The sequence below is a fragment of the Callithrix jacchus genome, chromosome X, assembly GCF_049354715.1.
Source record: "Callithrix jacchus isolate 240 chromosome X, calJac240_pri, whole genome shotgun sequence".
In the NCBI taxonomy this organism is placed as follows: domain Eukaryota; kingdom Metazoa; phylum Chordata; class Mammalia; order Primates; family Cebidae; genus Callithrix; species Callithrix jacchus.
Genome location: NC_133524.1, coordinates 20,392,501 through 20,409,938, shown reverse-complemented (window position 1 = coordinate 20,409,938; position 17,438 = coordinate 20,392,501). Strand labels below are relative to the sequence as shown.

Here is a 17,438-nt window from a genome sequence, read left to right as displayed (position 1 = left end):
GCTTAAGCAATCCTCTTGCCTTGGCCTCCCAAAGTGCTGGGATTGCAGGTGTGAGCCACTGTGCCTGGCCTGTTTTATTTTTTAAAATAGTGAGCACAGATTACTTTTGTATTGATAATGATACGAATATATTTCACAAAACAAGTCAGTTTTACCAGCTCAGGGCTATGTGTCACTAGTAGCTCCCTTGAGCCCATTTTCATGGCCAAGGACCAAGCAGTTCATCAGATGACAGAGTGTTCACCTTGGCTCTGAGGAGCTGAGGTACAGCCAGATTCTCACATTTGAGCTGCTGATGAAAACACAGGTCACTGTGTCCCAGCCCCAGAGATACTGACCCAGAAGGCCTGGGGTGGGGTCCCCAGCATGCATCTCTAACAAGTTCCCACATGCAGCTGTTGCTGGGCTGAGGACCACACATTGAGAGCCTCTGTGGTCCAGAAAAGAAAACTTCAGCCGGGGAATAGAATCCTAAACCCAGGACTGGTGAGCAAAACAAACAAGATGAACTCGACTTACTTCCCACTTTTGCCTCTGGCTGGTCTGTAATTATTTTTGAGAAGAGGAACTTGATTTGACTGACTCTATTTAATAAGAGAGTGCCATCTCTTATTAAGTGAGCTCCTGGTTCAGAGACTTTTCAATTAAGTCCCATGGCCTCTGGGGCTTGAGGATTCATCTGAGGTTGACTGTCTGCTTTGGGGTCTTCACAGTCTAAGGGGTGTCTTACAGTTAGCTCAGGCCACTGGTCTTGGTTTCTCTGAACCCCGAGGTAATGGGGTAGTGGTTATTGTAATGTAGATTTCTTGTTTGGGAAGCAGTATGGGGGTATTATTGGAGTAGTTAAAACACAGGGAATATCGTCTCCGCCCAGCCCCATCTAACACACCAATCACGTATGTATTCACTCTCTTTTAGTGCTAAAATATACATAACAAAATTTACCATTGTAACCATTTTTTGACATACAGTTCAGTGGCGTTTAATAGCCACATCGTTGCACAAACATCACCAGCATCATCTCCAGAACCTCTGCATCTTCCTATACCAAAATGCTGTAGCCATGGTCATTCTTTTAAAAACCATAACAGCTTTTATTGAGACATAATTTGCATATTATACAATTCATCCCTATTTTTTTGAGACAGAGTCTCGATCTATCACCAGGCTGGAGTGCAGTGGTGCAATCTCAGCTCACTGCAACCTCTGCCTCCCGGGTTCAAGCAATTCTCCTGCCTCAGCCTCCCAAGTAGCTGGGATTACAGGCCTGTGCCACCATGCCCAGCTAATTTTTGTATTTTTAGTAGAGACAGGGTTTCACCATGTTGGGCAGGCTGATTGAACTCCTGAGCTCAGGCAATTCACCTGCCTCAGCCTCCCAAAGTACTGGGATTATAGGCGTGAGCCACTGTGCCTGGCAATTCACTCATTTTAAAGTGTATAATTCAACAATGTTTAGTATATTCACAGAGTTGTGCAACCATCAGCACAATTTTAGAACATGATGTCACTCCAGAATGAAACCCTGTACCCATTAGCTGTCACTCCTCAATTCCCCCAGCCTCTGGCAACCACTGGTCTACTTTCTGTTTCTATGGATTTGCCTTTTCTGGACATCTCATATACATGGGACCATATAATAGGTGGCTTTTGAGAACTGGCTTCGGTCACTTAGCATCATATTTTCAAGGGTCAACCATGTTGTGGCATAAATCAATACTTCATTCCCTTTCATATTCACTTTTTTTTTTTCTGAGACAGGGTCTTGCTCGGTCACCCAGGCTGGAGTGTGGTGGTGCAATCTTGACTCACTGCAGCCTCAACCTCCCAGGCTCAAGTGATCCTCCCACCTCAGCCTCCCTTGTAGACTACAGGCACACGCCACCACCCCTGGCTAATTTTTGCATTTTTTTGTTTTTGTTTTTGTAGAGATGGGGTTTCTCTATGTTGCGCAGGCTGATCTCAAACTCCTGGACTCCAGCAATCTACCCACTTTGCTGTCCCGAAGTGCTGTGATTACAGGCATGAGCCACCGAGGCTGGCTGTATTCGCTCTTAATAACATTCAAATTTGAATCCATTATCTCCTCCACATCCCTACCCCAACAAAAACTTCCTTCTCCACTTAGTTGATTTCTCCACCTATCCAGCTTCCAAGCCAACTAACAAAACATTTCTATTGAATCTTCCGTCTTTGCTCCCTATCCTTTCCCCAAATCCACTGACTCATCAGAACCTGTCAAATGTATTTCAAAAATGGCTCTAGAATGTAACCTCTTCTCTTTGTCAATATCAATGCCATCATATTTCTTGCGTGTACCACCTATGGCCTGTTCCTGGCCTCCTACCTGCAAGCTCTTCCTTCAGTCCTGTCTCCACAGAGCTCACCAGTTACCTCCCTAAAGACAGTCTGCTTAGTAATCTGTACTCCAGTCTGGGCATGGTGGCTCATACCTGTAATCCCAGCATTTGGGAAGCCGAGGTGGGCAGATTGATTGAGGCCAGGAGTTTGAGACCAGCCTGGCCAGCATGGTGAAACTCTGTCTCTACTAAAAATACAAAATTAGCCAGGTGTGGTGGCACACACCTGTAATCCAGCTACTTGGGAGGCTGAGGCAGGAGAATCGCTTCAGCCCAGTAGGTGGAGGTTGTAGTGAATCAAGATTGTGCCACTGAACTCCAGCCTGGGCGACAGAACAAGACTGTCTCAAAAAAAAAGAAAAGAAAAGAAAAAGGAAAAAGAAACCTGTGCTTCTACCCATTGCCTGCAGGCTCTTGTTCGCTTTGGCCCTGGCACAGAAACCCTCTAGAGCCAGACATTTGACTACACTCCTGCCCCTTCCACAGGAAACCCTTTGAAAAATGCCATCTGTTCCACAGACTCTGCGCATCCTCACTTGTTTTTCCCTCTGTAAGGAATGCAGGCCAATGTCTGTGCAGCCGGGAGGCTGAGCTCTAAAGGAACCCAGCTTGTGATGGAGCCCCTGAGCTTAGCTTCTCCTGAAGGTTCAGGGACAAAAAGAGAAACTATTTTTGCAAGTCAATTCCTACTTTTAAATTTTCATTGCCAATGAGATGAAAAGCCTCCGATTAGTTTATCAGTTTCCGTTTTTAAAAATTGGCCTGTTGACATAGTATTCCTATGTTAAATGCCATTGTTCTAATTAATGTTAACCTTTATTTATTTATTTATTTATTTATTTATTTATTTATTTATTTATTTAGATGGAGTCTAGCTCTGTCTCCCAGGCTGGAGTGCAGTGGCACAATCTCGGCTCACTGCAACCTCTACCTCCAGGGTTCAAATGACTCTCCTGCTTCAGTCTCCCAAGCAGCTGGAGTTACATGCGTGCACCATGACATCTGGCTAATTTTCATATTTGTAGTAGAGATGAGGTTTCACCATGTTGGCCAGGCTGGTCTCGAACCCCTGGCCTCAGGTGATCCACCCGCCTAGGCCTCCCAAAGTGCTGAGATTACAGTTGTGAGCCACCATGCCTGGCCTAATGTCAACATTTGTTACAATACATATTTCACACATATGATGTTATATTAATGTCTGGCACTTTGGGAACTTTTTTGATTATCATTTGATTTGCCTTTTAATTGTGAAAATGCAATTCCTTACACACGACCCCTTGTGATTTTGGTGGGGAAAGAGAACCAGCAGGATGGGTAGAAAACAGTAGAAACCATGTTTTTTTGTTAATCTCCTAGGAGTGTTCTCTCAATTTACTATTTTCTTAGAGAAAGTAGTACTGTGGAAAAGGATGGAAAAATGTTCTTGGCAAGTTTGTGCACCGGGGCTCTTTTTGTGCACTTTAGATACAAGCTCATGTGACTGGTCAGCTTGGAAGTTGATTACTCAGGCATTCTTTGGATTTTTAAACGAGAACACCCTATTCCAGTTTTGCAGCATTGTGGACAGGCACGTCTCACTTTCTAGCTTCTTCCTTTGTGTTTTCCTTTGTTTACAAAGTGAGGCTTTCCCACAAACCTTGTAAAGAAGGTCATGGTTTCGCTGTTTCTAAGTCATCTACTTCTGATATGATTCATTTGTTCATCTCTACAGAGCAGGTAAACCCAGTCCTCTTAGATTTGTAAAGAAAGATTTACTGAAAAAGAAAAAGAGGGAATGGAGTGGGTCATTCTAAGAGAGGCTATCAAGCCAGGTAAACATAATTGAGCAAGACATTTGTTGTTAATATTTCTGTGGCTTTTGATCTAGATATCAGGTACCTTTAACACAGTGTAAATGATGCCAAGGAGGAATGGAAACGCCTGCCTCAAAACCATCAGGCCCAGTGAGGTGGCTCACACCTGTAATCCCAGCACTTTGGGAGGTCGAGGCAAGTGGATCACTTCAGCTAGGGGTTCAAGACCAGCCTGGTCAACATGGCAAAGCCCCATCTCTATTAAAAGTTCAACAATTAGCAGGGCATGGTGGTGAACACCTGAGGTATATGAATCTCTTGAGCTTGAGCTCAAGAAGTGGAGGTTGCAGTGAGTGGAGATTGCATCATATCACTCCAGCCTGGGTGACTGAGTGAGACCGAGTGAGACCCCTGTCTAAAAAAAGAAAAAAAGGCCATCAGCATACAGCCATGACTGCTTGCTTAAAGTGAACAGACACTTCTCAAAAGAAGCACTGTTCACAAAAGCAAAGATGGAACCAACCCAAATGCCCATCAATGATAGACTGGATAAAGAAAATGTGGTACACATACACCATGGAATACGATGCAGCCAAAAAAAAAGGTTGAGTTCATGTCCTTTGCAGGGGTATGGATGAGGCTGGAAGCCATCATTGTCAGCAAACTAACATAGGAACAGAAAAGCAAACACTACATGTTCTCACTCGTAAGTGGGATTTGAGCAATGAGAACACATGGACACAGGGAGGGGAACATCACACACTGGGGACTATTGGGGGGTGGGGGGTTTAGGGGAGGGTAGCATTAGGAGAAATACCTAATGTAGATGACGGGTTGATGGGTGCAGCAAACCACCATGGCATGTGTATACCTATACCTATGTAACAAATATATATATATATATATATTTTACATGGCACGTGTATACCTATACCTGAACGTTCTGCACGTGTATCCCAGAACTTAAAGTATATATATATATATATATATATATATATATATATATGCGCACATACATATACTTTATATATATGTGTGTATATATAAAAAGTGCTGTTTGCCAGAGTTCTCCAAGTAAAGTTACTATTTTCCCCACTTTAAATATTAAGACATATTTATTTTAGGGAAAATACTTTGAGGCTATGCAAGTATCCTGTTTCTCCTTAAGGAAAACGGTAGTTGATCATGCCTATATCAGCAGTTACTGTGATGTTCTCATGATGCTTTTCCCTTTCTCTCATTTCTTCTACACTTTAATTGGAATTCCTCTGTAAGGAAGACTTGTCCCTTCTTGATATTTTCCCCTAGTCAGTTATTTAGTTGTATTTCTAGACTCAAAGATATTAATTTTATTCCAATACAATCATTTATTTTATCCTCTGACTTGCTCCAGCCTTTGGGAGCCTTTTGGGGTTGGCTCCTGTGCTCTTCTGATGTGCCCTGGCACCTCTGTTGAGCACATCTTTACTTTCTGGCACTGTGAGATTTTTACATTTCTCCATAAAGCTCATCAGAAGCACTATATAATGACTGTCTTTTGTAAAGCACTCAACACTTAATTTATATTAATGTAAAGATGATATTAAAGGTTATCAAACCATTGTTTATTATATGCAAATTACAGATGTTAAGTCCAAATACTCAGAGAGAGCAAGTATGAAGGCAGAGGCTCACCCACCTTCAATTTTTTTTTTTTTTGAGACAGGGTCTTGCTCTGTAACTCAGGCTGGAATGCAGTGATGCAGTCATGGCTCACTGCAGCTTCAATCTCCCAGGCTCAAGTGATCCTCCCATTTCAGCCTTCTGAGTAGCTGGGACTACAGGTGTGTGCCACCTCACACGACTAATTTTTGTATTTTTTTTTTTTTTTGGTGGAGACCAGGTCTCACTATGTTGTCCAGGCTGGTCTGAAACTCCTGGGCTCAAGTGATCTACCTGCCTCAGCCTCCCAAAGTGCCGAGAGTACAGGTGTGAGCCACCATGTCTGGCCACACCTTCAGTTTTTATCAAAAAATACGTTACTACTGAGCAACACAGCAATGCCCTTTAAGTCATATCATATCATTTTAAGTGTAACAGCTCCAATACTTTCTACTCCCAAAATGCATCATCTCCTCTGGTGGAAATGGGAGTTCAGTGGGACAAAGATGTGGTATTAAATAAAATCCTGTTTCTCTAGAAATATTCATGAGATGGCCGGGCGCGGTGGCTTACGCCTGTAATCCCAGCACTTTAGGAGGTTGAGGTGGGTGGATCACGAGGTCAAGAGATCGAGACCATCCCGGTCAACATGGTGAAACCCCGTCTCTACTACAAATACAAAAAATTAGCTGGGCACGGTGGTGCTTGCCTGTAATCCCAGCTACTCGGGAGGCTGAGGCAGGAGAATTGCCTGAACCCAGGAGGCAGAGGTTGCGGTGAGCCGAGATCGCACCATTGCACTCCAGCCTGGGTAACAAGAGCGAAACTCGGTCAAAAAACAACAACAACAACAACAACAAAGAAATATTCATGAGATGAATTCATATCATTTAAAATATTGCATTAACCATTGTGTTAAAAGGTACTCTTGTAGGAGGGAGGCAGGATGAGAAATTATGCATCTATTCATGTCAGCAGCTGGATCTGAATCTTGATGTTAACTTCCCTTGTGCTGGTCAGCAAAAGTTTCTCCAAGGAAAAATGAAAGGACAATAGGAACAATTCAGAAGAACTAAACAATAAGTGAAACATGAAATGTTCATTTTCATAATTCAGAGAACCTAAAAATGAAAAACGAAGTATAGTGTTTTGGATAGACTCATCACAACTTCGTTTAGTTAAGGCATTAAAATTAGGGCACATGGCCAGGCGCGGTGGCTCACGCCTGTAATCCCAGCACTTTCGGAGGCCAAGGTGGGTGGATCACCTGAGGTCAGGAGTTCGAGACCAACCTGGCCAACAAGGTGATACCCTTTCTCTACTAAAAATACAAAATTAGCTGGGCATGGTAGTGCATGCCTGTAATCCCAGCTACTCAGGAGGCTGAGGCAGGAGAACTGCTTGAACCCTGGAGGCAGAGGTTGCAGTGAGCTGAGATCCTGCCATTGCACTCCAGCCTAGGCAACAAGAGTGAAACTCCATCTCAAAAATATAAAAATAAGAAAACAAAATAAAATTAGGGCACAGCTCAGGGATTTTCAAAAATGTTGTCTTGCCATCAGTCTTTCTTTTGTGGTAATGCAAATCTGACCATACAGGAAGCAGATCAAGGAGGAACAACACCGCGTTCCAGTCCAAGTAGGAAAAGGTATACCTTAAACTAGACCAGAGACTAAAGAAGACTCAAAACTTCAAGCGGATCAAGTGCAGTGGCTTATCCTGTAATCCCAGCATTTGGGAGGCTGAGGCAGGGGAGGATCAGCTGAGCCCAGGAGTTTGAGACCAGCTTGGGCAACATAGTGAGACCCCATCTCTACAAAAAATACAAAAATTAGCCTCGTGAGTTGGTGTGTGCCTGTAGTCCTAGCTATTTGGGAGGCTGAGGGGGGAGGATCAGTTGAGCCCAGGAGATTGAGGCTGCAGTGAGCCAAGATCATGCTACTATCCTCCAGCCTGGGTCACAGTGAAACCCTGTCTCAAAAAAAAAAAAAGAGACAAAAACCAAAACAACCCCCCTACCAAACTTCAAGTGATCTGTCTTCACCTGTGTGAAGTTGGAAATAAAATTCAATGAGAAGACTGTCTTCTCCACATAGGACAGAGAGACCAAGCAGGACATAAGACAAACTGCTGATTTTTTCTTTTTCTTTGAGCCCCATGGAATTCAGCACCCTGTCTGCTGGTTTAGGTATGGCGGCCTCTCTGATGCCTGTGTAAGTTCAGCTATGGGAAGGTATCATCAACAATTTCATTTTGACTCATCACTGTGAGAATGCACTGGGCTTCTAGCCAAGAATCTTTAGCACCCCAGATACCAGTCCACTGCAAGACCAGCACAACTGTTTCCATGTTGAAATGTGCTTCATCACTTTCAGGGGTCTGAGGCTCTTTGAGAGAGTAGGTTAGGATGACCCACTGATCCTGGGCTTAGCAAAGAGAACCACCTCCGGAATTGTGCAGACCCCCATACCAGTTCTTTTTCCCCCCCGCAACCCCTGGTTGGTATGGGTCTGCAAGAAGACCCCCATACCAACCAGGGGTTGCGGGGGGGAAAAGTCCCAATAGCAGAGGGTTTATCCAAGCTCTGTGAGTTTCAGCGTTTGTCAACAGAAGGCCTGATTGCCCTGATTAGAACATGATATGACAAGACCTGCAATGAGTGAGGCACCAGGGTGCCTGGAGCAGGAATATTTGAGTAGTTTTTTTTTTTTTTTGAGAAAGAGTTTTACTCTGTCACCCAGGCTGGAGTGCAGTGGTGCCATCTTGGCTCACTGTAACCTTCACCTTCTGGGTTCAAATAGTTCTCATGCCTCAGTCTCCCAAGTAGTTGGAGTTACAGGTGCCTGCCACCACACCTGGCTAATTTTTGTATTTTTAGTAGAGACGGGGTTTCACCATGCTGTTCAGGCTGTCTCCAACTCCCGACCTCAGGTGATCCGCCTGCCTGGGCCTCCCAAAGTGCTGGGATTACAGGCGTGAGCCACTACACCTGGCCTACTTCACATTCTTAATCTCCGTGTTTTCTGATCCCTTCTTAAGGAGTCTGATGTTGATGACACTAGGACTTCAATTGCAGCCTCCGTGTGGATGGGCCTTCTGTCCCTTGATTAGTCAATTTCAATCGATCTGACACATATGAACGATATTTAGAAAGATGATGCTACTGATCTCCTGTTGGCAAGACACTGACTGAGGTTTTTTTAAAAAAACCTCAAACAAGAGTTGCCTCACCATCATAGGTGAGGTATGGAGATAGTCCCTCTCTTGGATAGGGGGTCGGCTTTCATTTGTCCCTTTTGAGTCCACTAGCCCTCAGCCTCCTCCATTTTCAGGGGCCACTGATCTAATTTCTCTATTGTCTTATGTGTTCTTTGCCTCAATGTCTCCTATGTACTTCACTATCACTTCCTACCACCAGATGGTGGAAAGGGAAAAGGAAATAATGGGCTGGTAGAGGAATGTGGTGGCAGGCAGAGTATCTATGGTGAAAGGTGTGGTGGTGAATGAACCCAAAACGGAGCTTCTGAATTGCCCACGAAGGCCCGCGGATTCTGTTTCCATTCTGGCGCCCACTCAAGGGTCGGCCGTCCAGGTCTAGGGGTCAAGAAGGCACAATGATGCCTCCTGGGGAGGGAGCCAGCCCTGATCTCTGCGGATTCCTGGGAACACCAGACCTTGGGAACATTCCTCAATACCCGAACCCCACCTGGCCCAGGCACTGGGGCGGGGCTTAGGCGGGTCCCTGCAAGGCGTTGCGTCCCCTCCGCCCCGCTGCGTCCTTCGCCACGTCGGTGCCACCGCTTTCTCTGTGCGGAACTCGCACCTAGCCTGCCTGCGTTCTCACGCCGCGCCGAAGGGACGCCGCGTTTCTCTCCCTGCCAAGGGACCCTTTTCCTTCCCCCGCAACAGCCCCCCGGGAAGCCTCAATCCTGAATGCCTCGTTGCCCCAGGGTCACCTGCCATCACCCTGAGCAGGCGTTTGGCCTCTGGCATGCCCTGTTCTCCCTCCCCAGCCCGTTCTCCTCTCGTCGCCCCCTCCCGCTCAGCCCCCTTCTCCTCCTTCTCCACGTGCCCCTGCACTCCCACGCCCCTCCTCCACGGAGCCCCTCTTCTCCGGTCTCGAGGAGTCTCGCGGCACTTCCCGGGGCGTCAGCCCAGCCGTCACGGGTGGGTGGCAGCCGTGCGGAGCAGGGTCCCTTCGGCGTGGGCGTTGAGGAGGGCGCCTGGGCGCCTCAGCCGCAAGGACGCCCCCAGCGCCTGCCCCGACGCGGCCCGGGCCCCGCCCCTCTCCGGCCCCGCCCCCGCCCGGCGGCCCCGCGTCTCCGGCAGGCGGAGCTGCTGGAGCCTCGCGGCGGCGCTGAGGAGGAGGGGAGAGCGGGCGGCGCGGCCGTGGCTGCCGGGCGCTGGGCTGGGCGGCGCTTTTTTTTTTTTTTTTTTCGCAATTTCCACTCGCGGGGAGCAGGAAACCCGGCGTAGCCGGGCGCATTGGGTCGCGATGCAGCAGCAGCAGCAGGAGTCGCCCCGGGGCAGCAGCGGCAGAGGCAGCAGCGGGCGGCGCTGAGCCGCCGTCGCCGCCACTGAGGAAGAAGCCCGCCCAGCCGCCACCGCGTCCAGACCCCCGAGCTTGGTTCCCGGCGCCCTGATCCCGGCGCCCCGACCCCCACGCCCGCCTCCGCCAACTTTCACGCTGCCTCGGCAGCCCGGCCCGGCTCGACGCCAATGGGTGAGTGGGGGCTTCCTGCGTCCAGGCGTCCACCTCTGCCTGCGGGCGGCGCGCCCGTCCTAGAACTGCAGAGCCCGGGAGGGCGTCCCGGGGGCAGGATCCGGGCGGGAGACAACACAGTGGGCGCCCTCGCCTGCCTCGCGCACCCCCATTCACTCCCACTTGCGCCCGTGTCCCCGCTGAGCCCGCGCACGGCGCGGACGGAAACCCGTGGGGGCCTGGGCGGAGAATCACGGGGACTGGCCCCAGGCCGCTCCGGCTGAGGGTTGCAGGGGGTGTGGTTGGCTTTTCGGGTGGGCGGGGAGAGTTTTGTCTTGGCCTTTTTTGCACCGGAGCGCGCCCTCCTCTGCGGTCACGGGTACCCGGACCTGGTGGGCTCCGGCCGTGCGTCGGGCTGCTGGTGCCCCCTGGTCCTGCTTCGGGGGAAGTTAGAACCTCGGGGTCTTGGAGCGGGGTGGGTTGCCTTTGCTGGGGGCTGAGAGGGGTTGGGGGGGGTGGGGCGGGAAACGCCCCAGTGCCAGGCCTGGCTCCCAGTCCCGGGGTCCGGAGCACCTGAGGCTCCTTTCTTTGCACCCCCCTCTCTCCAGGCCCCGACCCTCTCGCCGCTGCCTTCCTTCAGCCTAGCCAGCTAGATTGCTCTCTGCCCCGTGATGCTAAAAGGCCACTTCCCATACCGTCCTCTAAGTCTGCAGGGTCTGGGACCTGGAAATGGTAATCCAGTCCTTGATTTACTGAGGTTCCAAGTAACCAACCAACCTTTAGGCCCCCTGGGTCCCATTTGATTTAGACCCCGGAGCATTGGAACCACCTTGCTGCCCAGAGAAGCTTCCACTTTATTGGCAAGGGAATTAATGATTACTTGGGCTATTAAATGTTTGGTCTACCCAGATAATGTTCTTCCTGATAGCCACCCTCTGTTTTTCAGCCTCTGGCAGATTATTTTTGTATGTTCTTAGGCCAAGCATAGGAAGGCTGCAGATTATAATAAATAATAATAAAGTGAGACCTTTCTGTGTTCAGGTAATAGGATTCCAGTACACTAGTCAGCATGCTCAGAAAGGCTGAGGCATTGGAAAAGAGGAGGTTTAACCCAGTCCCTTGTTGACAGGCAAAGTTAAAATCCCATTTGCGGTCATTTGTCAAAAAAAGGTTTTCCTTTTCTAAAGTAGTGGTGATCTATTGGCTTCTTGGCTTAAAGGTTACTTTTTTCACAGTGCCTTTCTCTGATCCCCTTTGCCACCCCCAGTCTAAATTGGTTCCCATTATATTTTCTCATACAGCACCTTTTTTTTTCATAGCAGTGTTACATATTTGTGCGTAATAGTTATCTCCTGTACTGTAAGCTCTATGACCATAGGGACAGCACAGTGTTGCATAGTTTGCTCAGCCCTTTTTGGTGTCTGGCACAGAGCAGGACCTAAATATTTGTTGAATGAATGCATAAGGGGCATGAAATCCTCCTTCTCTTTGTGGGACAGAACCCTTAACTCACTCTTGTTTTGCTTTGCCCCGTAAGATGATTTAGTTAGTTGGCAGAAGTATATACTTTAAACTTTACAGGCCACTTTAATAATGGATGAATTTCTCCCGAAGTAACCAAAAATTCTGTTTTGATCACTTTTCATTTTGGGTGATTATGCATTGCACAAAAGGAATTTAGATCCAAACATCTTCTCCCATGGCCGGATTGTGTTTTCTGTATCTCAATGAGAAGGGGACTGAGCTTCATTTAAGAAGAAACAGACCTGTTTTTCAGATTTGAACTGTTTTCATTCTTCAGAACTTCCTAAGAAAAATAAGAGTGCTCCTGTAGCTATTAGTCCTTTCAAACTTAATCTTTATTATAACCTTTATTGCAGGGGGAGGGGGCATTGATTTTCATTTATTTCAGGAGTTAATACTTAGAGGTGATAATATCAAAATGAATGTAATTTAATTCATGCTTATGGTGGGATTTAAGGCGCTTGTACTTTGTGACTAAAGATCACATGCTCTCTCGAAAGCACCTCCAGCAGTATATTTGTAATGAAGTACAGTAATTTAATCCTTCATTCTGTATGTCTTCCAATGGAGTGATCTAATGGGCTGAGGTTGTGTGTGTGCACACAGAGGCACACCCCTTTCTCCAAGTCTCTGGTTTTCAGATTTATCCAGTTTATCAATTTGATGCAATTTTATTCTTTTTTTTTTTTTTTAAGAGAGAGGGTCTCACTCTGTTGCTCAGGATGGATTTGAACTTCTGGACTGAAGAGATCTTCCCAGGTAGTTGGGACTGCAGGCTTACACCACTGTGCCTGATTCTGATATACTTATATTCTTACGTGGCCTGACAATGAGTTTTCTGTGGATGGATAACAGCAAAACTGGATCTTACAGTTTGTTTTCTGAAAAATGACAGAAAAGAACCAAATCCCTAACCCTTAAGTGAAGCTGGTTAGTTGCAAAATGACCTCTTATAAAAGCCCATCAACATATGCCCTCTGAACTTGCTAGGAGATGCATGCCTACAGTGCCAGACACAGAGAAAGCCTCTTATAATTACAATTACACAAATAGTATGGTTACCTAAATCTGAGTAGTGAAGGGTTTGCAAGCCCAGCAAATGATTTCTGTTTAAATAATTCCAGAGTAAAAACAAAGTTGGGATAGCCTTTAGCAATGTATTTATTGTATTGGCAGTAGACTGCTGTATGCTAAACTAAAGCTAAAAGGAACATAATGGGTCGGTCTCTACAAATGTCTTGAGTTAGAAATAGAAGAAGAGGCTCCCACCTTAATTGTACATGAGCTTTACCCACTTCTGTCCATCTTGGCACAAGCAAAAGCTTATTGTGGCCCTTGTTGCACAGACCTTAGTGGTTTCTTCTCTTACTACTTCAGTTCTTTTGGCGTTACTGACATTCTCTCATCAACTCTTGAGTTTGTAGTTGTTTTAATGTATGTTACATACAGTAGTATTTGTTCATCTATCCATCCATCCAATGTTTATTTACGTGCTTTGTATACTCACTGTGCTAAGAACAGGTGCAGAGCAGAGACGTGACTGTTTGGGCTTCTCAGTCTAATGGAGGCTGACTTGAATGCAATGCGCATGGCAATAGGTAGTGTGAAGCCATGAGAGTGCATAAAAGAAGAGTGGAAAAGGCCAATCTGACTTAGCCTGGAAAGTGCCAAGGACAGTGTCTTAGAGGAGATCATGTTTGAGCAGAAATCTGGTTGAGTATGAGTCATCGCTGCCCTCCAGCCACAACTGGTTCTTGTGACAGGGAGGGAGAACGGACACCGTGGGAACCTCGGGGCATCTCAGTAAGATGGTGCAAGGAAGGATGACTTAGATGATTTGCACTTGTGTCAGGTGGCTTGGGGAAATGTTTAAGGAAGCTGGACATTACTTTGAATTGGGTGCTACCAGGGGGAATTCTGTGATTGGATGTTTTAACAAATGTTCTCTAGAAGCGGGGAAAATTAGAGGCAGGCTAGAGCTATGGTTGGTAAAGCAGCAGCTGTCATTTGTATTAGCCAGGATTGCGAGATGTTTTGTCATGTTTGTGTTTTGGAGAAGGTGCATGTTTTGTCCATGTTCAGATATGATTACTGTGTGGTCTTGTTTTCATCTTATCCCATCCTGGTCACAGAGTGGCCTTGTCTGATGTTGGTTTTATATGGAATTGTTTCTGTTTAACAGGACACTCAGGCCCAGCTGCGAGTGCACGGCCAGCTCCCAGTTAGAAGAACTGCTCTTTCTTCGAGTTAACTACGTAATGGGCAGGGGCAGGGAATAGGAGGCAGTAGGGGAGGAAAATGGCTTTGTAGATATATCTGTGGCTACTTCATATCGGGCAGGTGATAGGAGGCAGTAGGGGAGGAAAATGGCTTTGTAGATACATCTGTGGCTACTTCATATCAGCCAGGTCTAGCCTGGACTGTTGTTCAATGTTAAGCACAATGGACATCTGAAATGCTATACTAGGGGAAGAGAGAGTGACAGTGCAAGAGCAGGCTGTTGAGAACCAAGAAGTCAGTGCTAATGGGAAAGATGCAGAACAGGAAAACACCCCAAATCCTTACAGTGTTAGAGAAGGAGAGCCTCTAATGCTTCGCTTCTCAGAGGGTGGTTCCCAAGCCAGTAGCACAGCCTCCCCTGCAGCCCTTTGGAGACACATTCTCTGGCTTCATTCCAGCACACCTCCTGAATCAGGAATGCTGGGGATGGGGCCCAGCAATCTGCATTTTCATGAGCCCTCCGGGTGGTTCTGATCATGGTCAAGTGTAGAACCCCTCCTTGCCTTACAGTTGAGAAAGCTGACCTCCAGAGCTCATGGTTCACTGCAGTACACAAGGCTCTCTGTTCATATGTTGAAGTTATAAGTGACACATTACCTTAGGGGGAGAAAAACATATTCCTACTTCAAAACAAACTTCTTATGGTATTAAGACGGTTCAGTGTGGATTCTTCCATGAATCCAGTCCAAGCAGACCTCCAACACCTGGGCATCAGTGACACTAGACAGCTGCTCAGTATTAGTCTCTGGGACTTTACCAGAGTATCACACAGGAGCTTCCCAGAATCCTTTTCCTTCCGTCCTCTTTAGAGGGGACTTTAAGATACACTGTTTGCATTATTCCAGTGTGTAATATTTGTTTATGATTTTCTATACCTGGTACCTGTGTTCATTTCTGATTGCTGCTCTAACTACCATAAACTTAGTGCCTGGAGACATCACAAATTTATCATCCATTACTGGGCTACAATCACGAAGTCAGCAGAGCTACATTCCTTCTGGAGGTTGTAGGAGGGAATCCCTTTCCTTGCCTTTTCCAGCTTCCAGAATCCACATTCCTTGGCTTGTGGCCTCTCCTCTATCCAAAGCCAGCAACGGCTGGGCAGCTCTCTCTCACATGTCATCATTGTTACTGACTCTTCTACCCCTCTCTTCCATGTGTATGGACTCCCCTGATGACACTGGGTCCACCTGGATATTCCAGGATCATCTCCCCATCTCCAGGCCCCCTGGTCAGTAAATTTAACTCCCTTTTGCCTTGTAACCTAACATTCACACATCCTGGACTTTAGGATGTAGGCATATGGGGGGTGGGAATGGGGGAGGGAATGTTATTCTGTCCATTACACTGCCCTGTGGTGGGCCTGACTTTTCCTGGTTTCTCTTGGATAATCATGTGTTCATAGTCAACTGCCCTGTCCCTCCTTGGGAAGATTCCATCTTTGGTTCTATTTTTATTTTGAGACGGAGTTTCGCTCTTGTTACCCAGGCTGGAGTGTAATGGCGCGATCTCGGCTCACTGCAACCTCCGCCTCCTGGGTTCAGGCAATTCTCCTGCCTCAGTCTCCTGAGTAGCTGGGATTACAGGCACGCGCCACCATGCCCAGCTAATTTTTTGTATTTTTTTAGTAGAGACGGGGTTTCACCATGTTGACCAGGATGGTCTTGATCTCTTGACCTCGTGATCCACCCGCCTCGACCTCCCAAAGTGCTGGGATTACAGGCTTGAGCCACCGCGCCCGGCCTCCATCTTTGGTTCTATTTAGATTTTTACAGTTTATTCATAAAGCTGCCTTAAAGTTACACACCTTGCATTCACCTTTCTCTCCTCTTCACTGCTGTTTTTCTGAGACAGCTTGTCCTGCTCTTCCCCTTTCCTCACATAGCCTGCCTTACACTTACCAAGACCACTGACCTCTGGCACTGCCTTGATTGAATTCCAGAAACTGATCATGCCAAGGTTATCTGGAATGATCCTTCTCCAATCAAAAAATACATGGTCTCAGGCCTCACCATGTTTGACTTCACTGAAGCTTTTGAGACTGAAGACTGGAATGCTTTGTCTTCCAGAACACCCTATGTGTTCCTGATTTCTCCTACACTCCTCCCTCCTTTTTTTCCACCCATGTCCACCTGTGGGATGCTGTCATCCCTGGTTCCCTTATGTTTAGTGTGTCCTTAAGTGATCGCAAACACTTTGCCAATTCAGGTGTCATCTATTGATGATGCCCACATCTGTCCCCAGTCTTGGTCTCTGTTCTAAGCTCAGGACCCACCCACTGTAAGCATCATGAGGGCAGGAACCTCATCAGTTTGGTCATCATGTTCTTGTGCACATATTAAGCCTAAGATTAACATTGGTTGAGCTGATTATCATTGGTACCTTCTCCTAGCTAACTTCACCCAGGTGTGTCTTAAATGCCTTAGACTGAGCATATTCCAAACTAAGCTCAGCATTTCTCCCCCATAATACCTGCCCTGCCTCTTTTACTTCCCTTTTTGTTGAGGGTATCACCATCTTTCCTGCCACTTCCATAGGGATGCTGCTATTTCCTCTTGTTCCTTCTCCTTTTCCTGCCCCTTCTGATCTGCAGTCAAGCCCCAATGGCTCTGGAATTGACCCCATATGTTTATCCTTCTATAAATGCTTTAGATCCTGAATGCCTTGGTGAAGCCTTTGTGAAGTGCTACAGCCACCAGATGCCTTTGCTTGTTCTAATCTCATTCAGGTCTCTAAGCCTTTACCCACGTAGTTCCCATCGTGGGGAACAGATGTCACTCTCTCCTCTGCCTTATAGTCTTAGTTTGCTGTTGCTGCAGTAACAAATCTCTGCGAACCTCATGGCTCGAAACAGCACAAATGTGTAATCTTATAGTTCTGGAGATTGGAAGTTCAAAATGGATTTTACGGGGTTGATATCAAGGTGTCAGCAGGGTTGCATTCTTGCTGGAGGAATTCATTTCCCTGCCTTGCCTGGCTTCTAGAGGCTGCCTGCAGTGTCTATACTTCCTTCACTTGTGACCCCAGTCTGCCAATTGCCAATCTCTGCTTCCTTCCTCACATCTCCTATCCTTCACCGAGCCACCTGCCTGCCTTTTATGAGGACCATTGTTTGACATCGGGCCCACCTGGATAATC

At 46.9% G+C, this 17,438-nt stretch overlaps 1 protein-coding gene across 10 annotated transcripts in view; it reads left to right on the top strand.

Annotated features, from left to right (window-relative positions):
* Positions 1-10,142: 10,142 nt before the first annotated feature.
* Positions 10,143-17,438, top strand: part of SH3KBP1 (SH3 domain containing kinase binding protein 1) — a 385,481-nt gene continuing 378,185 nt past the window's right edge. For all 10 annotated transcript variants that reach the window (XM_078364233.1, XM_054251116.2, XM_078364234.1 and 7 more), the window contains exon 1: positions 10,143-10,517. Coding sequence is in view for 4 of the 10 variants with exons in the window: in XM_035289070.3 (XP_035144961.1) it covers positions 10,514-10,517 (4 nt within the window). In the remaining 6 variants the exon portion in view is untranslated. The remainder of the gene's footprint in view (positions 10,518-17,438) is intronic.